At 41.0% G+C, this 24,661-nt stretch overlaps 1 protein-coding gene and 1 pseudogene across 3 annotated transcripts in view; one reads left to right on the top strand and one right to left on the bottom strand.

Annotated features, from left to right (window-relative positions):
* Nucleotides 1-24,347, bottom strand: part of ITGAM (integrin subunit alpha M) — a 55,137-nt gene extending 30,790 nt beyond the window's left edge. For all 3 annotated transcript variants that reach the window (XM_072836599.1, XM_072836600.1, XM_072836601.1), the window contains exons 1-10: nt 24,202-24,347; nt 22,911-23,019; nt 9,618-9,721; nt 9,237-9,307; nt 8,973-9,090; nt 3,767-3,897; nt 3,172-3,317; nt 2,298-2,451; nt 1,135-1,285; nt 425-498 (exon numbers count right to left, since the gene is read on the bottom strand). In XM_072836599.1, the coding sequence (XP_072692700.1) occupies nt 425-498; nt 1,135-1,285; nt 2,298-2,451; nt 3,172-3,317; nt 3,767-3,897; nt 8,973-9,090; nt 9,237-9,307; nt 9,618-9,721; nt 22,911-23,019; nt 24,202-24,229 (1,086 nt within the window). In that variant the 5' untranslated portion in view covers nt 24,230-24,347. The remainder of the gene's footprint in view (nt 1-424; nt 499-1,134; nt 1,286-2,297; nt 2,452-3,171; nt 3,318-3,766; nt 3,898-8,972; nt 9,091-9,236; nt 9,308-9,617; nt 9,722-22,910; nt 23,020-24,201) is intronic.
* LOC140638750 (prefoldin subunit 4 pseudogene) lies at nt 4,028-4,721 on the top strand (annotated as a pseudogene).
* Nucleotides 24,348-24,661: the final 314 nt, after the last annotated feature.

The raw sequence follows: 24,661 nt of genomic DNA, 5'->3' as shown, positions 1-24,661 counted from the left end.
ATATGCAACCAGGAATCACTAAATTCTGCCCCTGAAACTAATAATACAATATATGTTAACTAAATCGAATTTAAATAATTTTTTAAATTTTTTAACTTAAAAAAAGAAAAGAAATCCTAAAGTTTTCATCACAAGAAAAATAAATTTTGTAACATATGTGGTAATGAATATTGATTAGACTTATTGTGGTGATCATTTCACAATATATGCATACAGCAAATCATTATGGTGTATACCTGAAGTATCATTCATATATCCATTATATATCAAGAAAAAAACATAATTAATAGGGAAAAGGGACCACTGCTCCCCATCAAAGGAGTGCTCCCCAACAAGTCCCCATTGCAAATAAGAGCCCCCAAACCCTTACACCTCTTCTCCCACTTCCTCTCACCCAATCCCAATTTAATGAAGGACCACTTACTGAAGTGATGGCAGCACTGAAGCCTTCCTGAGACATCTCATGTTCAAAGGAGCTGCTACTTCCTGTCTGAGTACCTGTAAGGAGGAGAGCTTTCTACATTAAAGAAAGTGGAAGAGCTGGAACTCAAGTACTATGATGACCAAACAAAAGGAGGCTCAGGTGGGAGCAATGTTGAATTAGAAAGCATATACCTCTTTTAAAGAGTTGGTAGCTATTTGGCTCCAACTGCTTTTTGCCAGATAGGAATGCAGTCTAATCTTCCAATTTTTTAAGAGAAATCATAAATCCAGATTGTATATGAAACTCCCCTCAGTTTTTAAATTATTGTAATCAGTAAATATTCATTGAGCACCCACGATGTACCAGGCACTATTCTAGACACTGGAGATACAGCAGTGAATCCAACAGTCAAACATTGGCAACATACCCAAATTCTTGGAAATAAACTGTGTGAGGCCCGACTCCCCTACCCTCCAATTTTCCAGCCTATAGCCAAGGTTTGCAAAGTAAAAATAAAGTCTAGATCTTTTGATTTCAAAGGGAATGACCAAGTGAGACCAAATTTGCTGAGAACTAGAAGAGGAGAGAGTTGAGTTGATGCTGAGAATCAGGATACCAAGAGTTAGGAGGTTCTAGTCTCTAGAGGAGAAATCCATATTCAGGGCTGCCTCTGGACCTGCTGCAGGAATGCAGAACCTTAACTTACTTACCCTCAATTGCAAAGATCTTTTCCTGAAGCTGGTTTTGAATGGTCTTTAGAGCTTCAAAGTTATTCACCCGGAACACATGATCACGAGGAGGCTTGGATGCAATGATGTTAAGCTCTTCACGATTTTTTAGATGGTTGAAAGCATCTCCCACCTGTTACCAAAGAATAGAAGCCAAATTAGACACCATCAGGGGGTAGCAGTGTCACCCAGCAAAGAAAATTCTGCAGGAAAAGAATCTGAAACAATATTTGTCAAATGAGGGAATACACCAGAAGGCCTCTGGGATAGGGCACAGAGCAGTCTGTCAAGGGAGTAATTAGGAGCTGAAGTCCAGCCTTTGGTTCCTTTGCTGTGCCATGCCTCCTGATGTGGGTCTGACCTCTCCCCAGCGTAAAGGGAGCCTTTTCCTCTATATGAAGGGGTTTCCTACCTACCAAGTCATGCACCCATGATGATATCTTTTTCTATGTCATATAAGGTACTGTGGGAGTTGGATTACACTGATGATCCCAACTCTTTACCCCTTCCTAAATCCAAGCCCTTTCCTCCAAAACTTTGCTGTATCCTCTTACTCATGGCAGAGTAATCTGCCCTGCTTATGTCTCTGGGTGCAGCCATGTGTCTTGCTAATATCCATTGATTAGTAGATGTTATCATACACGATGCAGACAGAGGCTTTAAAAAGTACTTGCAACATTTCCATTTGCTCTTTTGTTCCTCTGCCTTCACCATGAAGACATGCCCAGGCTAGCCCATTGGAGGATGACACAGGGATCCGAAGAGCCAAGTCACCCCAGTTATTCCCGCCATTCCGGTCCAGCAAACAGACACAACTGGCAACCCTCAGAAATGGAGAGAGTTCAGCCAAGATTACCAGAGCTGCCAACCAACCTTCAAATGATTACAGATATAAGAGTGAGCCAGTCAAAACCAGAAAAATTGCCCAGATGTACTACAGACTCATTTATTGTTTTAAAGACTGAATTCTGAAATAATCTGTTACATAGCATCATTGTAACAGCAGTTGCCTGATATAGGCCCATATGGGCTGGCGGTGGCCCTTTGCCCACCCTGGTTTTAGGGATATTTGCAAAGTGAAGGGAGGGTGTATCCAAACAGAAACCCTCTACAGAAGCATCAGCCCAGAGAGCCACATTTCCTACCCCAATGACATAGCGAATGATCCCCTCTCTGTCTGCTTCAGGGATGACATCCTTGTAATCCAAGGGATCACCATACTTTTCTCCATCTGTAATGACAACTAGGATCTTAAGGGCATTCTCCCGGGCTCCACTGCTGCTGTGAAACAGTTCTCTTCTGTCCAGGGAAGAGGAAAGAAAAGTCAAATGTGAATAGACAGAGATCATCTTAATGCTAGGGAGGAAATGTCAAGAGTCACAGACAGATGCAGCCAGGAGGGGTTTGGGATCCCCTGGAATGAACACTGAGATGTGGCTACCACAAGACCCAGAAAGACACAGAAGAAGGGAGAAGAGTGGAAGGAAAGGAAATCTTCACTGCCTTTAAATACTTTTGCATTGATTTATTTTTCTTAACTATTATTCCTTTTAAATTAAAACAAATCTTTAAGCTTAATTGAACCCTTGCAAACCTTTCCTGGTTTGATGCTACAGCTCTCTAGCTCATGCTCCTGCACTTTTGTCCCAACCCTCACCCTCACCTCTACACACACACATACACACACACACACACACACATCAGACTGAAGTTCCAAAAGAAGATATGGTAACATCTCCTCATTGCTTAAAACATTCAGTGAATCCCCACTAGCTTTTCAGTTGCCTTAAGTGACCTGGCCTCAAATGATCTCTGTAGCCTCCCTCTAGCCTCACCCTCACATATCCCCTTCACTCCTACCTTTACTTACAACTTATATTTCATGAGCACACCATGCAGAGTCCCTCCTCCACACCTTTATTCATGTCCTTTATCCCATCCCTGTCTGTGTTCCCTCTGCATTCTTCAAATCCCAACAAAAAAATATCACCTCCTCCCCATCCTAAACAAAGAGCTTACACTACTTTGCGGATTCCTGTGGCAGTGTGTGTCCTCCCCAACAGCTGTTTTATTGACTTCACCAGAAATGATGGCTTAGGATTTTTCTTGAACTCATTGAAGGTAAAATGAATTTGGAAGTCTTCAGAGAACTGCATCAAAGAAAACTGGGAACAGGCATCTGGTATTACACTGGAGAAGATGACCCTCCTCACATTTACCCATCTCCCAGGAGGCCCTAGATAAATATTGAAACATTCCAGTCTCCAAATCCCTCCAAATTCTACACTGTCCCCAATCTTTTTGCCTCACCAGGACAGAGATCTGCCATCAGCTCCCATTTCTAAGTACTAGAACTCAGCCAGAGATTAGATGTGGATTTTATCTCCCACTCCAACCCTTATCAATTAGTTAAAGCTGCCTGCTTCATAGAGCATTGGAAGAAGCTGAGGCTGATTCCAGAGCAGGAAAGAGAATCATGAAAGAAAACCATGATCAATTGGCAATTTGGCAACATCTGCGATAGAAGTAAAAGGGGAAAGTGGCAGCCTGCCTGGTTGCCCTGTATTTGCCAGCCTTGCATGAGCTATTTCCTAACCCATCCATTTGCCCTCACCAAGGTTTTGGAATTCTTGAATTGATCCATCACAGTTGAGACAAACTCCTTCATCCGCTGAAAGTCAGTCGGGTTGATGCTACCAGAGCCATCAATCAAGAAAGCAATATCACTGTCCTGCCGAGGACATTCTTTGGGAACAAAAGAAAGAACATGAACTAATTAAGCACCAGAGACAGGGGTTCATTTTTTGCATGTTAGCTCTTTGCTAAGCAGTAAAAATAAAAGGGAAATAATATGCAACCCATGTTCCAAGTTTAATAAAAATATGGACATAGTCCCAAGATGTCAGCTGCCATGCAGAAGACATTTGCAGAAAATGCCAATTTTACTTTTGAAGATCGACAAAAGATAAACAAATTTTCATGGAATACAAGTAGAATCACAGAGCTGAAGGAAGAAATAGTCGTAAAAAAGAAACAACTACAAAATTTAGAGATGCTTTTAAGGACATCATGCTTGCAGATAGATGACTACTGCTTAATGATACCTTATCAAATTGGTGATGTTTTCATTAGCCAGTCACAAGAATAAACACAAGAAATGTTAGAAGAAACAAAGAAAAATTTTCATGAAGAAACTGATGCCTTAGAATCCAAAGTGGAATCAATTCAGCAGGTGTTAGTATATTTAAAAGTTCAATTATATGCAAAATTTGGGAGCAAAATAAACCTTGAGTCTAAAGAAAGTTAAACATTTTATAATACTTTTTTAAATTTGTTTAATAAATTTGATTATTTAATACTATTTGAAATATGGATGAAGTAATAGAAAATTTTAGTTAATTCTGCCCAAGGAAGTCAGGAAAAGTAGAGATATCAGAATTAACTCTGAGAATGAGAAATAATTTGCCATAAATATAAAGGGAGAAAGAAATTATGGGAAAAAAAGGAATAGCACATATAACAATATACTGGATGTCCTCCTTCCTTCTGTCCCCAGCCCCAAATCCACCTTCTACCCTCCTCCAATCTGATCTGCAGCCTAGCAAGTCAGCCTACATGGATCACATGTATTTTGGGTTCCTTTGCCTTCTGGTTTCTACTTGGGTTTGCCCAATTAGGAGCCTTAACAGAAGATTAGAGACAGGTAGAAGAGTATGATCAGAGTATTTTCCTCTTACTCCTGCCCTGGAAGGTTGCTTTGGGCCAGCTGTGTCTCTCAATGGAAGATCACTGCTCCTCTCAAGGAAGCACACTCCAGAGAACTCTCTCTCTTTCTGAATTCTGGTTACTCTTCCCTCTCCTTGTCCAATCAGCCTAAGAATGGTAACAGCTCTGCTGCTCCTTGCCCTGGATTCCTGGATCATCCACTGTGGCTCCCTAAGACTCTATCAAATAAAATTAGTCCCTTTGTTAATAAATCCTTCTCAAATTATTCTAACTGGGGTGAAGCATTTATTCCAGTCAAAACCCTGACTGATACAAAGGAGATGAACCTAAAATCCTTCCACAGAATTGAGGGACAGAAATGACACTACTAGGATAAATCTGTGTGATGGGAATGGAGATGAGCCTATGTCATTAAGCAAAGGACAGTTGGGAAGGACCTCTCTATCCCAAAAAAGAAGTTTGACTTTATCCCTTAGGCAGTGAATAGCCACTGAAGTTTTCTTAGAAAAGGAAGTGAGATGATTGTTTTCTGTATTTAGAAAGATTGCTGTAGCAATGAAAAGTTTCTAGCCACTCCATTCATGATTGCCAAACATTGGAAACAACCCAAACATCCTTCAATGTGTGATCAGATGAACTTGTGACTGGGACTAGTAAATCTATGCAATGGAATACTATTTAGCAATAAAAAAGGAAAGAACTACTGATATACATAACAACACAGATGAATTGCAAATACCTCATACTAGTGAAAGAAGCCAATCTCAAAGGGTTGTAATTCCATTTATGTAGCTTCTTGAAAGGACAAACTATATTGTGATGAAGAACAGATTAGTAAGTGCCAGGGACTAGGATGGATGGGGAGAAGGCAACTAACTATAAAAAGATAGCATAAAGGACTTTTTAGGGGAGTAATAGAACTATTGCATTCTGTTCATGTTGGATTTTTTATAAGGTTTTATTTTTAAGTAATCTCTACAACCAATGTGGGGCTGGGACTCACAATCTGAAGATCAAGAGTCACATGCTCTTCCAACTGAGCCAGCCAGGCACCCCATGTTCATGTTGGTTTTTTTAATGAAAATCTATATACATATCTTAAAATTCATGGAATTGTACACTAAACGAATAAAGGCCAATTTTATTGTATGATCTTTGAAAAAGTAAAATTACCCCCCCAAAAAAGTATTAGTTTTTTAAAAACAGATAAGCAGACTCTAACATTTATATGGAAAATATACAAAGAAAATTAACCAGAGAAATCTTTGAAAATCTCAAAGATAGGTTAAATGAAAAGAATCAAATGTGTACAACACGCTATCATTTGTGGCACAAAGTGAAGACTATAAATATGTATATATTTGTGAATATAAGAACGGAAAATGTTTTTTAAAAGAAAAGTATTGAATGCTGAGAGTGAACACTAAAGAGGGGCTAAGAGCTGAAGCCACAGAACTGAATGCAATTGGCCTGGAAGAACACTTGGACAAGAATAGAAGCCGTAACCTAGTACCCCTACACATGCAAGGAAGGCAGAGGGAGACTGCCTGGAGATGAAGTTTACCAGAAGCCCTTGGCAGCAGGAGAAGCAAGAAGAAGGGAAGGGAAGGGAGAGGAAGGAAATAAGGGGGGAAGGGAGGGGAAGAGAGAGGAGGGGAGAAATCTAGGTGTTTGGAGAAGGAAGAGATGATCTGTAAGTCACATCAGAAAAGTCAGTAAACATGAGGACAGAACAGAGATTTGGCATTTAGGAAGTCACAAATGCCATTTGCAAGAGGTTGGAGAGAAGACACATGTCAGAGGGTGAAGAATGGTAATATGGGGGAAATGGAAACAAGAAGAGAGAACTCTTTTGAAAAGTTTGATGATGAAGGAAAGGAGAAACAGCATAAGATGTAGAGGAGACCAGGGAGAGGAAAGGTTATTTTCATTGCTATCAATATTGGTGGTTGATTGCTTTTAAGATATGGGTAAGTGTAAGCATGTTTACATGCAAAGGAGGAAGGAGAAATTTAAGCTCCTGGAGAGAATGAATGATTGAGGATGTGGGCTTCAGGTTGGTGATGTGATAAAGCCTCAAAAGTCCAGATAGAAGAGTGATTCATGGAAAGGTGGACACTCAGGTCTTCCTCTAAAACCAGTGAGACACTGCCAAGGGTGGTACTGTTGCAAAAATTTGAACAAGGAGGAGTAAGTAGATGGAGTTCATCCCTGGCAACCTTGATTTTCTTTATGAAGAAGGAAGGAATGTTATCCATTGAGAGTAAAGTACAAAGGGGCAGAGCTTGAAGGGGAAAAAAACCTATAAATGGAAGACATATCAGCCCTTGGTTCTAGAACCAACTTGAAGCCAAGCAAAAAAGATGGACAACCAGTTGAAGAAATAAATGGTAGAAAGCAGCTTGAGAAAAGATTCAGTCACTCGCTCACTCACTCTCTTTCAATCGACAGATGTTTGGTGAACAAGGATGTGGTAGGCAGCCACCAAGATGGTCTTCAAGATTCTCACCTCCTGGATATAACACCCTTGCACGGTAACCTTCTCTTGAAAGTGAGATGGAATTTTTGACTCACTTCAAACGAACATAAGATGGCAGAAATAATGTACTATTACTTCTGAGATTAGATTATGAAGACTATGATTTCTTTTTTGGCTGTTTTCTCTCTTTCTCTCTTGCTCTCCTACTCCCTTATGTACTCACTGTAAGGGAGGCCAGCTGCTCTATGGGGAGCAGTTGTGAGCTGCTTTATAGGGAACCCCATGTGAAAAGCAACTGAGAGAAACCTCCAGCCAACAGCCAGTGAAAACCGGGGCCCTCAGTCCAACAATCTTGTAAGTGAGCTTGGAAGTGGATCTTTCCCCAGTCAAGCCTTTGGATGAGCTCCAGTTTAACAAGTTGACTTCAATTTCGTGAAAAACCCTGAGGCAGAGGCACCCAGCTAAGCCATCCCCAGATTCCTGATTTGCAGAAACTGTGATATAATTAATGTTTATTGGGTTTAGCTACTAAGTTTAAGGGCAATTTATTAAGCAGAAGTAGATATAAGAGCGCAAGGGGGGAATCTCTGGGTGGCTCAGTGGTTTAGCGCCTGCCTTTGGCCTAGGGTGCGATCCTGGAGTCCCAGGATCGAGTTGCGCATCGGGCTCCCAGCATGGAGCCTGCTTCTCCCTCTACCTGTGTCTTTGCCTCTCTTGCTCTCTCTATATATATATATGTCTATCATAAATAAATAAATAAATAAATAAATAAATAAATAAATAAATAAATCTTTAAAAAAGAGAGAGAGAGAGCACAGAGCAGGGATGCTTGGGTGGCTCAGCGGTTGAGCGTCTGCCTTCAGCTCAGGGTGTGATCCTAGAGTTCCGGGATCAAGTCCTGCGTCAGGCTCCCTGCATGGAGTCTGCTTCTCCCTCTGCCTATGTCTCTGCCTCTCTCTCTCTCTCTCTCTCTGTGTCTCTCATGAATAAATAAATAAAATCTTTTTAAAAATTAAAAAGAGCATAGAGCAATGAACAAGATAGTATCCCTGCTATCATGAAGGCTACATTCCAGAAGAAAGGACAGAAAAGAAACAAGTAAAATATGTATATGAAGATGGTAAAGTATGACAAGATGGTAGAAATGATTACAAGAACCGCTCAAGAAAGGCCTCTTTGAAGAGGTGACATTTGAGCTGAAATGACAATAATGCATTGTCCACTAAGATCTGAGGGAAGAGGATTCCAGGCTGAAGGAACAGTAATTGCAAAGGCCCTGAGGTAAGGACAGCTTGATGTCATTCTTGGAGAAGAAAGGTAGCCAGAGTGCCTAGAGTACAGTGACTGAGGTAGAAAGGATGGGAGACCCTCAGAGGCTATGATCAGGAGACTCAGGTAGTTACTCTAAGGACAATGGTTGGGACATCATCTTACAAAGATAAGTGGCTATAACAAGACCCTTGCATCTCTCCACATCATCTCTGTTGGATCCCAGTTTCCTCCAGCTTCTGCATTTAGACCTCTAAGTCATCCCCCAGGCTGTAAACAGCCCCCACCCCAGTCCTGCCCTCACCCTCACACTGCCCATCTGTATTCCCTCCCAAAGGCCACCTACCTCGGAGCTTCTCTGGGAAACTCTGCGGCGGCTGCCATAGATTGGATCCAAACAGGAAGCATAAGCCATTCACATAGGTGTTCTCCTTACAAGTTTGGTGCACAGTGGGGCCACAGGCCTGGGGGAAGGTTGCAGGTGGGAAATGCTGTTCATGCTTCCTGTCCTTTCACCCGAGCACCTCCAACCTCCACAGACCAAAGCCGCAGCAGCCATGGGCCCCTGACTTCTTCCCTCAGGACACTCCCATGACCCAGGACAACTCACCAGCAGTCGGAAAGGGTTGGTGGCAAATGCCAGAGACAGGCCCAGAGATATGTTCACCGCCTCCAGAGGGACTGAGGAGACATGTATAAATGGTCACCTTCAGGGAGCAAAAAGGGCTCTGAGAAGACAAACATAGGTCACTTTGACTTGGGAGACATGGAGATCCAACAGGTCAAGGAGAGACACAAGTTATAAGAAGGAATATGAAGAGGGTACCTGAGGGTGTCTGATGTAGAATCTGCATACAGCACAGAGGCAGAGAGCTGAACACCTGGACCCCAAACCACAGACCCCCCCAGAACAAAAGAAATGCCTGGCAAGTTCAGGTATATGCACAGGTGGAAGCCTAGCCCTGGGTCCCAGGGAGGGGCAGTGACTCACCTTGCAGTTGGATGGGCTCACACTTGCCCGTGCTGTAGTCACACTGGTAGAGGCCACCTGTTTGGTTGGCAGCCTTTATCTCCTGGGGGGCTCCAACCACAAACCTGGGAGACCAGGTAGGAACAAATCACCACAGGGACAAGAGAAAACTGACATGTGGGGAGAGAAGGAGACCATGGACGTTCTGCCTCCCAGAGGAAAATAAGGAGAGCCAACCCTCACACAAATTTCCCAATTCCCAGAAATAGGAGGAAGGCTCAGCAGAGAAAAAAAAATGGGAAAATTTTAAGTCTTGAAAGGGGAAGAGGGTGCGGGACCGGGTACCCCAGAAAAAGTGGGAGTCTAGGCGGAACTAGTTGGGGTCTCCGTCCGCAGGGGCTTCACTATGCCGAAGGTTTCCTTTAAGATCAGCGTGATCTTGAAAGTGTTCCTGAAAGTACACCTCTCACAGCAGTCTTAAAGTTTCCAGCAGAAGAATTTAAAGTTCCTACAGCAACAAGTGCAATTATTACCAATGATGGAATAGGAATAAATCCTGCACAGACTGTTGGAAATGTTTTCCTAAGGCATGGTTCAGAACTTCAAATTATTCCTAGAGATCGTGTTGGAAGTTGTTAATATCTGCTGCTTGGAACATAGGATGACCTTTCCAAATATTGGTATTGTTGTAAAACTGAAATCAGGCATTTAAAAGTATGAAAACACTAGTAGCTGATGAAATAATGAAGGGTGGCTCTGTCCCTTCTTGTTATTCACACTCTTCCTGTGAAGAAGGAATGTTTATGCACAAAGGGTACCATCTCCACAGAAGATCATAGTCTGTCGTTGCTACCTCACAACACATAACAGGTATTTCATTTGGGGTCACTTTGGGGTCAATGGATTATCTAGCTGTGTTTTGTAAGTGGTGGATGCTTCTGATAACTCTTTCTGAGAATATTTGGGAAATTAAAGTTTACCAAATCTTCTATGTGTCTGAGTTAAAAATTTATAAAAGGACCATAGGACATACATGGCTTGATTGCATCTGACTTGGAGACTTTAAAAAAGTTGAATTCCTAATTGTATATTGTTTATGATAAAGGACATAGACATAGAAATGAATAGTTATCTATCTCAGCTTTTTATCATTTAGGTTTTGTTTAAGTTTCAAACATATCCGAGACCCCAAAATGGAATTTTTTGATCTAGCTCTGTGTGTAAAATTGATATCCCACACCAAAGAGTTTTAACTATGATCTTGCAGAATACAGTAGTTGGTAGGAACTGAGAATAAAGTAGAAGCATTCTTTGCTGAGTTATGTATACTTTATCAGTCTCTTAATACTACTTTTAAAACAGGAATCTTCAAGAAATCCTTCTTATTGAGGGTAATATTTCTCAATAGCATTCAGGAAGAGAGTATTGGAAAGATCTCAATTCACAACAGAGCTCTAGAAAATTGCTAATTCTGGTTTTTATGCTTACTAAAGACCCAACATTTAAGGCGGTGTTAAGTTTAGTCACCGATATGAATAAGAAGTCAGGAAAGGGATCCTGGAAAAGCCCCAGTGACTGTTTTTTTAATAAGGAGGAAGGAAACAAAAGACAGTGAAGGAGAAAAGAAAGTGTCACAGAAAATGCCAACTGGATTGGCAAAAGCACAGAGTGTGTTGTGCAGAACCAAGAGGGAAAGAAAATATCTGACATTGTCAGAAGGCCCAGAAGGGCAATTGGAGAAAGCAAAGTGTAGACTTTGTCAACACACAGACTTCAGAATTCCCCTTATGATAATATAAAGAATGATATGTGTAAGGGAAGATTTTATTTGCCCTTACAGAGGAAATCAATATCTATGCAAATCTTGAAAGATGAAAGGAAGGCTCATAGTAATCCTGAACAAGTGCTGGGCCTGCTATAGTCTAGATGGTGAGCTCCCTGGAGGCAGACTCTGTGTCTTTCTTGCTCTTTCTAGACCTGGAAATGTAGTAGGCTTTCAATAGTACTTGCTGAATTATTCATGAATAAAGTATCTACCAGTTTTTTTTAAAGATTTATTTATTTATTTATTTATTTATTTATTTATTTATTTACTTATTTATTCAGAGAGGAGAGAGAGAGAGGCAGAGACACAGGCAGAGGGAGAAGCTGGCCCCATGCAGGGAGCCCAACGTGGGACTCAATCCCGGTCTCCAGGATCACGCCCTGGGCTGCAGGCGGCGCTAAACCGCTGAGCCACCCCGGCTGCCCTGTAAGACCAGTTTTTATCTAAATGTGTTTCAGTTACCTTCCCTGTCAAAGGCCATAGGTTCATTGAGAAAAAAAATATGAAAGGAAATGCAACAGGGTCAGCATCTCAAGGGTAACACTGATAGTTAAGTTTAAGAAATTAACCAGATACTGTCATATATTTGACAGATGAACAGTAAAATTCTGAATTGTAAAGGTAGAAAGGTATGCTGCTAATATTTGGGAAGTTTTTAATTTTTCTAAACAAAACTGATGCTTAAATGTAGGAATACCCATTACCTGAATTTTTAATTTAAATTAGATTTCCCTCCATCCTGTGTCTACAACAAAATCTGCCTGCTTTGTTACATAAGTTGTGATGTCCTGTGCCATAAAGTAATTTCTTTAGTTTTAAAAATTTTGTTGTAGTTAAGTCCCTTAAATTACAAACAATTTCCTAAAGAACTGGACATTTTGTTATTAAGTAATTGTGATCTGTAAGTTCTTTGTGCAGAATGTTTTGAAATATATTTGTTTAAATACATTATTGGTACATAATATCTATAAAAATACATTTTGTCATTGTGTGAAAAAAAAAAAGGAGAAGAGCTTCTCTAAGAATTACACAAAACTGCCTTTTCACTGCCATCCTGGTTGCATGTGGTTGACTGTGATCGCTATGTCTTCTCACAAGACTTTCAGAATCAAGCAATTCCTGGCCAAGAAACAAAAGCAGAATCGTCCCATTCCCCAGTGGATTCGGATGAAAACTGGTAATAAGGGGATCCCTGGGTGGCGCAGCAGTTTAGCGCCTGTCTTTGGCCCGGGGCATGATCCTGGAGACCCAGGATCGAATCCCACGTCGGGCTCCCTGCATGCAGCCTGCTTCTCCCTCTGCCTGTGTCTCTGCCTCTCTCTCTCTCTCTCTCTCTCTGTGTGACTATCATAAATAAATAAAAATTTAAGAAAAAAGAAAACTGGTAATAAAATCAGGTACAACTCCAAGAGGAGGCACTGGAGAAGAACCAAGCTGGGTCTATGAGGAAGCATTGCACATCATGAAATAGCAAACATAACTGGCACACATATTTAGGCCGCATGGAGATCACATGTTCCTATCCTATCAATATGGAAACATCCTTCCTACCTGGCCAATAGACCTGTCTTATCAAGGAAATGATTTTCTCTGTTACTATGTCTCTATACCAGTAGGTTTCAGCTGAGCTGCTGCTGTGTCCTGATTTGTGAAGTACTGAATTCCCCCTCCTGTCAAATCTCACATAGCACTGTCTGATAGAACTTTCTGCAGTGATAGAAATGGCCCTTGACAACCAAGTATTTAAAGCGTCCTAGGGGACGCCTGTGTGGCTCTGTCTGCTAAGCGTCTGCCTTTGGCTCAGGTCTTGACAGGGAGTCAGCATGTCTCCCCCTCTCTGCCCCTCCCTCTGCTCTTGTGCTCTCTCTCAAATAAATAAAATCTTAAAAAAAAAAAGAATTACACAAAACCAAGAAGTCATTTAAAGATTGTTGAATCCTGGGGATCCCTGGGAGGCTCAGCAGTTTGGCGCCTGCCTTTGGCCCAGGGCCCGATCTTCGAGTCCCGGGATCGAGTCCCACGTCGGGGTCCCGGCATGGAGCCTGCTTCTCCCTCCTCCTGTGTCTCTGCCTCTCTCTCTCTCTCTCTCTCTATCATGAATAAATAAATAAATAAATCTTTAAAAAAAATAAAAATTGTTGAATCCCATGGAAACTAATGAAAATTAAGATACAACCGTTCAAAATCTTTGGGATACAGCAAAGGCAGTCCTAAGAGGGAAATACATCACAATACAAGCATCCCTCAAAAAATTGGAAAAAACTCAAATACACAAGCTAACCTCACACCCAAAAGGAACTGGAGAAATAACAGCAGATAAAACTTACACTCAGCAGAAGAGAGTTAATAAAGATTTGAGCAGAACTCAATGAAATAGAGACCAGAAGAACTGTAGAACAGATCAACAAAACCAGGAGTTGGTTCTTTGAAAGAATTATTAAGATAGATAAAACATTAGCCAGCCTTATTAAAAACAAAAGAGAAAAGACTCAAATTAATAAAATCACGAATGAAAAAGGAGAGATCACAACCAATACCAAGGAAATACAAACGATTTTTAAAATGTATTATGAGCAGCTATACACCAATAAACTAGGCAATCTAGGAGAAATGGACGCATTTCTGGAAAACCACAAACTACCAAAACTGGAACAGGAAGAAATAGAAAACCTGAACAGGCCAATAACTGGGAGGAAATTGAAGCAGTCATCAAAAACCTCCCAAGACACAAAAGTCCAGATCCAAATGGCTTCCCAGGGAAATTCTATCAAACATTTTTTTCTTTTATTTATTTATTCATGATAGACACAGAGAGAGAGAAAGAAGCAGAGACACAGGCAGAGGAAGAAGAGCAGGCTCCACGCTGGGAGCCCGACGCGGGACTCGATCCCGGGACTCCAGGATCGCACCCTGGGCCAAAGGCAGGCACTAAACCGCTGAGCCACCCAGAGATCCCCAGAATTCTATCAAACATTTAAAGAAAAAACATAAATAAATAAATAAATAAATAAATACCTATTCTGTTAAAGCTGTCCCGAAAGATAGAAAGGGACAGAATACTTCCAAACTTGTTCTATGAGGCCAGCATCACCTTAATTCCAAAACCAAAGACCCCACCAAAAAGAATTATAGACCAATATCCCTGATGAAAACAGATGCAAAAATTCTCAAAAAGATACTAGCCAATAGAATCCAACAGTACTTTAAGAAGATTTTTCACCATGACCAAGTGGGATTTATCCCTGGGATGCAAAGTTGGTTCAACACTCGTAAAACAATCAACATGATAGATCACATCAACAAGAGAAAAAGACCAGAACTATATGATCCTCTCAATAGATGCAGAGAAAGCATTTGACAAAATACAGCATCCATTCCTGATCAAAACTCCTCAGAGTGTAGGGATAGAGGTAACATTCCTCAGCATCTTAAAAGCCATCTACGAAGAACTCACAGCAGATATCATTCTCAATGGGGAAATACTGAGAGCCTTTCCCCTAAGATCAGGAACAAGACAGGGATGTCCACTCACCACTCTATTCAACATAGTACTGGAAGTCCTAGCCTCAGCAATCAGACAACAAAAAGAAATAAAAGGCTTTCTAATAGGCAAAGAAGTCAAACTCTCCCTCTTCCCAGATGACACAATACTGTACATAGAAAAACCAAAAGACTACACCCCAAGATTGCTAGAACTCATACAGCCGTTCAGCAATGTGGCAGGATACAAAATCAATGCCCAGAAGTCAGTGGCATTTCTATACACTAACAATGAGACTGAAGAAAGAGAAATTAAGGAGTCAATCCCATTTACAATTGCACCCAAAAGCATCAGATACCTAGGAATAAACCTAACCAAAGAGGTAAAAGATCTATACCCTAAAAACTACAGAACACTTCTGAAAGAAATTGAGGAAGACACATAGAGATGGAAAAATATTCCATGTTCATGGATTAGAAGAATTAATATTGTGAAAATGTATATGCTACCCAGGGCAATTTACACATTCAATGCAATCCCTATCAAAATACCATGCACTTTCTTCACAGAGTTGGAACAAATAATCTTAAGATTTGTGTGGAATCAGAAAAGACCCCGAATAGCCAGGGGAATTTTAAAAAAGAAAACCATATCTGGGGGCATCACAATGCCAGATTTCAAGTTGTACTACAGACTGTGATCATCAAGACAGTGTGGTACTGGCACAAAAACAGACACATAGATCAATGGAACAGAATAGAGAACCCAGAAATGGGCCCTCCGCTCTACGGTCAACTAATATTTGACAAAGCAGGAAAGACTATCCACTGGAAAAAGGACAGACTCTTTAATAAATGGTGCTGGGAAAATTGGACATCCACATGCAGAAGAATGAAACTGGACCATTCTCTTATACCAGACATGAAGATAAACTCAAAATGGATGAAAGATCTAAATGTGAGACAAGAATCCATCAAAATCCTAGAGAAGAACACAGGCTACATCCTTTTTGAACTTGGCCACAGCAACTTCTTGCAAGATACATCCACGAAGGCAAAAGAAACAAAAGCAAAAATGAACTATTGGGACTTCATCAAGATAAGAAGCTTTTGCACAGCAAAGGATACAGTCAACAAAACTAAAAGACAACCTACAGAATGGGAGAAGATATTTGCAAATGACATATCAGATAAAGGGCTAGTATCCAAGACCTATAAAGAACTTATTAAACTCAATAGCAAAGAAACAAACAATCCAATCATGAAATGGGCAAAAGACATGAGGAGAAATCTCACAGAGGAAGACACAGACATGGCCAACACGCACATGAGAAAATGCTCTGCATCACTTGCCATCAGGGAAATACAAATCAAACCACAATGAGATACCACCTCACAGCAGTGAGAATGGGGAAAATTAACAAGACAGGAAACAACAAATGTTGGAGAGGATGTGGAGAAAGGGGAACCCTCTTGCACTGTTGGTGGGAATGTGAACTGGTGCAGCCACTCTGGAAAACTGTGTGGAGGTTCCTCAAAGAGTTAAAAATAGACCTGCCCTACGACCCAGCAATTGCACCGCTGGGGATTTACCCCAAAGATTCAGATGCAATGAAACGCCGGGACACCTGCACCCCAATGTTTATAGCAGCAATGTCCACTATAGCCAAACTGTGGAAGGAGCCTGGTGTCCATCGACAGATGAGTGGATAAAGAAGATGTGGGGGCAGCCCCCGTGGCGCAGCGGTTTAGCGCCGCCTGCAGCCTGAGGTGTGATCCTGGAGACCCAGGATCAAGTCCCACGTTGGGCTCCCTGCATGGAGCCTGCTTCTCCCTCTGCCGGTGTCTCTGCCTCTCTCTCTCTCTCTCTCTCTCTCTCTCTCTCTCTCTCTCTGTGTGTGTGTGTGTCTCTATGAATAAATAAATAAAATCTTTGAAAAAAAAAAGTAGATGTGGTCTATGTATACAGTGGAATATTACTCAGCCATTAGAAACGAGCCATTTGCCTCAACGTGGACGGGAACTGGAAGGTATTATGCTGAACGAAGGAAGTCAATCGGAAAAGGACAAATGTTATACGGTCTCATTCATTTGAGGAATATAAAAAATAGTGAAAGGGATTAAAGGGGAAAGGAGAGAAAATGAGTGGGAAATATCAGTGAGGGTGATAGAACATGAGAGACACCTAACTCTGGGAAACGAACAAGGGGTAGTGGAAGGGGAGGTGGGCGGGGGTTTGGGATGAGTGGGTGATGGGCACTGAGGGGGCACTTGGCGGGATGAGCACTGGGTGTTATGCTATATGTTGGCAAATTTAACTCCAATAAAACATTTTTTTAAAATAAATAAATAAAGGGGAAAGGAGAGAAAATGAGTGGGAAATATCAGAGAGGGAGACAGAACATGAGAGACACCTAACTCTGGGAAACAAACAAGGGGTAGTGGAAAGGGAGGTGGGCGGGGAGACAGGGTGACTGGGTGACGGGTACTTAGGGGGGCACTTGACGGGATGAGCACTGGGTGTTATACTATATGTTGGCAGGTTAAACTCAAATAAAAAAATATACAGGAAAAAAAGAGCATATTCATTAAAAAATAAATATATATATAAATTGTTGAATCCTATATAGGGTTTTTTTTTGTTTTTTTTTTAAGATTTATTTATTTATTTATTCATGATAGACATAGAGGGAGAGAGAGAGAAAGAGAGAGGCAGATACACAGGCGGAGGGAGAAGCAGGCTCCATGCAGGGAGCCCCACACGGGACTCCATCCCAGGGCTCCAGGATCGTGTCCTGGGCCAAAGGCAGGCACCAAATCACTGAGCCACCCAGGGAGCCCCCTGAATCCTATATTGTATACCTTAAATTAATATAACACTGTATATTAACTATACTGAAGTTAATTTTTTAGTGAATGAATTCAACCACAGTTATTTTAAATAAATTTCTGTATGTACTATCAGGGAAATGCAAATCAAAACCATAATGAACTATCACCTTACACCTGTCAGCATGGCTAAAATAAAAATAAAATTAAATTAAAAAAAAAAAAAAAACAAAACACGAGAAACAACAGGTGTTGAAAGGGGAACTCTCTTGCACTGTTGGTAGGAATGCAAACGGGTGCAGCCACTCTGGAAAACACATGGAGTTTCCTCAAAGGTTGAAAATAGAACTATCCTATGATCCAGCAATTGCATTACTGGGTATTGCAGTATACGATACAAAAATACTAATTCAAAGGGATACATGCGCCCCAATGTTTATACCAGCATTATCTACAATAGCCAAATTATGGAAAGAGCTCACACGTCCATTGACAGATGAATGGGTAAAGAAGATGTGGTATATTGGGGTGCACGGCTGGCTCAGTTAGTAGAGTGTGTGACTTTTTTTTTAATTTTTTATTTATTTATGATAGTCACACAGAGAGAGAGGGGGGGGGCAGAGACACAGGCAAAGGGAGAAGCAGGCTCCATGCACCGGGAGCCCGACGTGGGATTCGATCCCGGGTCTCCAGGATCACACCTTGGGCCAAAGGCAGGCGCCAAACCGCTGCGCCACCCAGGGATCCCGAGTGTGTGACTCTTGATCTTGCGATTGTGAGTTTGGGCCCCACATTGAGTGTAGAGATTACTTACGAAAAAAATCTTTTTAAAAAATAAGTTAGGGGGGATCCCTGGCTGGCTCAGCAGTTTAGCACCTGCCTTCGGCCCAGGGTGTAATCCTGGAGTCCCGGGATCGAGTCCCACAATCAGGCTCCCTGCATGGAGCCTGCTTCTCCCTCTGCCTGTGTCTCTGCCTCTCTCTTTCTCTGTGTCTTTCGTGAATAAATAAATAAAAGCTTTTTTAAAAAATTAAAAATAAATAAAAATAAAAAAGTTATGATATATATATATACACACACACACACACACAATGGAATATTACTCGACCATAAAAAAGAATGAAATCATGCCATTTGCAATGACATGGATAGAGCTAGAGAGTATTATGCTAAACTAAACGAAATAAGTCAATTAGAGAAAGACAAATACCATATGATTTTGCTCATATGTGGAATTTAAGAAACCAAGCAAACAAGTAAAGGGACAAAAAAAGGAAAGAGAAGCAAACCAAGAGATAAATTCTTAACTACAGAGAACAAACTGTTGGTGACCAAAAGGGAGAGGAGCAGGGGATGAATTAAATCAATGATGGGGATTAAGGAGTGCACTCGTGATGAGCACTGGGTATTGTATGGAAGTGTTGAATCACTATATTGTACACCTAAAACTAATATAACACAGTATATTAACCACCTGGAATTACATTTTAAAACTTTAGAAATTTTGGGATGCCTAGGTGGCTCAGTGGTTGAGTGTTTGCCTTTGGCTCAGGTCATGATCCCGAATCCTGGGATTAAGTCCCGCATCAGGCTCCCCACAGTGAGCCCGCTTCTCCCTCTGCCTATGTCTCTGCCTCTCTCTGTGTGTATATCATGAATAAATAAATTGAAATCTTTATTTAAAAACTTAAAAATTGGGATCCCTGGGTGGCGCAGCGGTTTGGCGCCTGCCTTTGGCCCAAGGCGCGATCCTGGGGACCCGGAATCGAATCCCATGTCGGGCTCCCAGTGCATAGAGCCTGCTTCTCCCTCTGCCTATGTCTCTGCCTCTCTCTCTCACTGTGTGCCTATCATAAATAAAAAATAAAAAAAACTTAAAAAAAAACTTAAAAATTTTTTTCTGTATGTGCAAATGGCCAATAGACATGAGAAAATACTCAACATCACTTGGCATCAGGAAAATACAGATCAAAACCACAATGAGATATCAGGTTGCACCAGTAAGAATGGCTGAAATTAACAAGTCAGGAAACAACAAATGCTGGTGAGGATGTGGAGAAACGGGAACCCTCTTACACTGTTGGTGGGAATGTGAACTGGGGCAGCCACTCTGGAAAACAGTATGGAGATTCCTCAAAAAGTTCAAAATAGAATGACCCTACAACACAGCAAGTGCACTGCCCAATATTTACCCAAAGGATACAAACAGTGATTCGAAAGAGGACGTGCACCCCAACGTTTATACCAGCAATGCCCACAATAGCCAAACTGTGGAGGAAGCCCAGATGTCCAGCAAAAACAGATGAATGGATAAAGAAGATGTGAGATTTATATTATATATATATATAATAAATGTTATGTATATATAATGGAATATTACTCATCCATCAAAAAGGATGAAACCTTACCATTTACATTGATGTGGATAAACTAGAGGGTATTATGCTAAGCAAAATAAGTCAATCGGATAAAAACAATTATCATATGGTTTCACTCATATGTGGAATATAAGAAATGGTGCAGAGGATCATAGGAGAAGAGAAGGAGAATCTAATGGGAAGAAATCAGAGAAAGAGACAAACCATGAGAGACTCGTAACTATAGGAAACAAATTGAAGATTGCTGGAGGGAAGGTGGGCAAAAGGATGGGGTGGGATCCCTGGGTGGCGCAGCGGTTTGGCACCTGCCTTTGGCCCAGGGCACGATCCTGGAGACCCGGGATCGAATCCCACATCGGGCTCCCGGTGCTTGGAGCCTGCTTCTCCCTCTGCCTGTGTCTCTGCCTCTCTCTCTCTCTCTCTGTGACTATCATAAATAAATAAAAAATAAAAAAATAAAAAAAAAGGATGGGGTAACTGGGTGACAGGCATTAAGGAGGGCACGTGATGTGATGAGCACTGGGTGTTATATGCAACTGATGCATCATTGAACTCTACATCTGAAACTAATGATGTACTATATGTTGGTTAATTGAATTCAAATTTTTTTAATTCTAAATGTGATAAACTACCACAAGCAAAGTCCAAGGACAAACAATAAACTGGGTAGAGGGAGATTAGCAACTCATGCTACAGACTACTTTCCTCAATATAGTCAGAGCTCCTGCAAACCAATAAGAAAAAAAACAACAACAACAGAAAAATGGGCAACAATTAGAAACGACAAATACCCACCATTTGCTTCGACGTGGAGGGACCTGGAGGGTATTATGCTGAGTGAAATAAGTCAATCGGAAAAGGACAAACATTATATGGTCTCATTAATTTGGGGGCTATAAAAAACAGTGAAAGGGAATAAAGAGGAAAGGAGAGAAAATGAGTGAAAATATCAGTGAGAGTGACAAAACATGAGAGACACCTAACTCTGGGAAATGAACAAGGGGTAGTGGAAGGGGAGGTGGGCGGGGGTTTGGGGTGAGTGGGTGATGGGCACTGAGGGGGGCACTTGGCGGGATGAGCACTGGGTGTTATGCTATATGTTGGCAAATTGAACTCCAATAAAAAAATTTTTTTAAAGAAAAATGAGCAACAGATAAGAAAAAGGTGTTCACAGAAAAGGAAATACATCTCTCATTTTAAAAAATAAATTCATGTGCTGTCACCCTGATATTTCCCACTCATTTTCTCTCCTTTCCCCTTTAATCCCTTTCACTATTTTTTATATTCCCCAAATGAACGAAACCATATCATGTTTGTCCTTCTCCAATTGATTTATTTTGCGCAGCATAGTACCCTCCAGTTCCATCCACTTTGAAGCAAATGGTGGGTATTCATCGTTTCTAATGGCTGAGCACTGAGGGGGAGCACTTGACAGGATGAGCACTGGGTGTTATACTATATGTTGGCAAATCAAACTCCAATTAAAAAATACAAAATAATAATAATAAATATAATTTAAAACTAAATTGAAAAAAAATAAAAAATAAAAAATAAATTGAGATACCATATCTCACCTACCCAATTTGCAAAGATCAGTAAGTTTGATGACATATTGGGTTGGCAAATGGGTAGGGAAGTAGGCATTACCATAAATTTCTGGTGTGAGTGTAAATTGTTGCCACCTCTGTAGAGGGTAATCTGGAAAAATCTTAGCATTATACATGCATATGTACCCTTTGATCCAGGAATCCTAGTTCTAGGAATTTACTTCCAAACATATTTGCACATGTGCAAAATGACAGCATTTTTCACATCACAAAAGTTTGGAAACAATCTAATGTCTAAAAAAAAATCTAATGTCTATTAAGATAATATTTAAATGTAATATTGATGTAAATTATAATAGGTCCAAATAATAGAATATCCAAGTATAAAAAAGAATGAGTAAGATAAATAAATCTTTTTTAAAAAATGGGGCTCCTGGGTGGCACAGTGGGTTAAGCATCTGACTCTTGGTTCCAGCTCTGGCCCTAATTTCAGGGTCATGAGATCAAGCCCCGTGTAGGGCTCTGCACTCCACACAGTGTCTGTTTGAGATTCTGTCTCCCTCTCCCTCTGCTCCTCTACTCTGCACTTGTGCACACGCTCTCTCTCAAATAAATAAATAAATAAATCTTTTTTAAAATGAGTAAGGTCTTTATGCATTTATCTGGTAAAATAACCAAGCCCTATTAAGAAAAAAAAAAAAAGGCAAAGTTCAGTATAGAGCAGAGGCCAGCAAACTTTTTTTGGAAAGATAATATTATTTTCATAAATATTACTTCATATAGCTAAATATTTTAGGCTTTGCAGGCCATATACTTTCTTCTGAAGCCTCTTGACTCTACCATTGTAGCTCCAAAGCAGCCATTAATAATGAATGGCAAGTTGGGATGAGGGTTGTGTTAATAAAATTGATTTACAAAAGTAGGCAGCAGGCTGCAGTTTAAGTATAACGTGCTACAAATTGTGTGTGGGATCAGGGTTAGGGAAATATGGAGGCACACACAGCATAGAATCTCTCTGGAGAACCTACAAGAAATCATTTACCAGGGACCTTCCTGAGTAGGGAGGGAAGTGGGAAAGGGAGTGTGTGCTGAGGAGACTTTTAACTATTGCATTCTATCTTTTGGATTTAGAACTCTGTATTACCTTTCAAAAAATAAATCAAGAAAATAACCAAGGAAATGGTGATTTTTTTTCAGGTATATATGTTTTAAAGAGAAAAAGTATAAAACAGAGACCTCCATCTGTGGTCCTTACCGGGATCCCTCAAGCTGGACCACGCTGTGCCCGAAGCCCCTTGCATTCTCTTGGAAGATCTCTGCATTTTTAGTGTCCAGGTTGAACCCATCACATAGTAAGACCAAGGCTAAAGGGAGGAGAAAGGGTGAGGGTCAGGTGGAGATAAGGAGATAAGAAAGCAGCTTGCCCTCCTGCTCCATGCATCTACCTGCTGAAATTCACCCCAACCCAGCATGGAGATGTCTGCCTCCCAGGTCTAGCTCTGCGAGCCTGAGGCAGAGATTGGCATTGTTCTTATAAAGGTCCAGATAGTAAATATTTTAGGTTTTGTAGTCCAAGAAGCAAACAGTGTATATTAGACAAATGGAATTCCTTGGGAAAGATAATGTCATTTCACTGGGATTCAGAGTTAACATACCCTATCATGAATCAATTATAAATGCTCATCTGAGGGGCGCCTAAGTGGCTTAAGTCCATTGAGCAACTAACTCTTGATCTCAACTCAGGTCTTGATCTCAGGGTTTTGAGTTCAAGTCCTGCATTGAGCTCAATGCTTGGTGTGGAGCCTATTTTTTTTTAATTTAAAATAAAAATAAATAAATGCTCATCTAAGACCTATGCCTCACAGTCGTACAAAAACAGGTGGGAGGAATCCTCCCTGAATGCCCACAGGCCATAATTTGCTGACTCCTGGCCTAAGGACCACAAATGTGATATGGGGTATATCCATATCCACCCAATCTCTGAGTTCCACCCTATACTCCTACCCTGCTAAAAATCAAATTCCTAAAGACTCTTAATTAGGCAATTTCTTCCCTACGCAACTCTCAGTACTTTTTTCCCTTCTTTGGTTCATTCCCCACAAAGCACAGCCATAAAACGAAATAACTTTTAATCATTTGGTCAGTCATTCAACAAATATTTACACTTTGGTTCTTGGAAAATAGAACTGTAGGCAAAGTGAAGGTAGTAAGATATAATCCAAGAAGAAACACTCAGACTCCAATATGTATTATGCACCCCTGGGCATATCATTCCACCTCTCTGTGGCCTCAGTTTCCTATAAAGTGAAAAGGCCAGCCAAATCCCATTGTATAGTCTATGAATTTAATTATTCATCCAAGCTTCTGTGGGCATTTCATCTTGGTCTAATTCTATTCTCTGCTTCTTGAATCCCTTATTCTTCCCCAAATCCCCCTTGGTCTTCCCCCAGTCTAACACCTAGACATTCTGTGCCCTGTCTTTCCACTCAGACTCAAAGATCTCCTCCTCCTCACCCTGAGCCCCCCCTCCCAAGTCCCTAGTGTACCTGTTAACAGAAGGACTCTGTGAGTCATAGCTGGAGGGAGCAGGAACTGTGGGGTTGCACGCACCACTGAGCCACTTCAAGGAAGCCACCAAAGATAGGAAGGACAGAAAAGAAGAAGTTAGAGGCTGTTTAACATTCAAAGGAAGAGGGCGGGGGTTCAGCGAGCACACAAGCCCCGTTTGACCTTTTTCTTGGGGCTACAAACAGCCTGTGCTCCCTTCCTAACTAGATTCCTCACCCAAAACACCAAGATCATTGTCCATAGGTGTTCTTCTTTTGCCCATTTGCATCTAGGGTTATCCAAGCATTATGAAAAACAAGCTGAATAGACTTAGGGCTTGCCTCCTGGAATTTGCGTATAAATATTAATACAAACCAAGCATGTGTGGGAGATCACACTGTTTCTCCCTGAAAGCATACTTTGCAGAATGTCTTTCCCTTCTGCCCAAGGAAACAGGAG

This window comes from Canis lupus, chromosome 8 (genome assembly GCF_048164855.1).
Source record: "Canis lupus baileyi chromosome 8, mCanLup2.hap1, whole genome shotgun sequence".
Classification (NCBI taxonomy): Eukaryota; Metazoa; Chordata; class Mammalia; order Carnivora; family Canidae; genus Canis; species Canis lupus.
The sequence above is the reverse complement of the archived record's forward strand: the minus strand, read 5'-3'. Positions and strand labels throughout refer to the sequence as shown.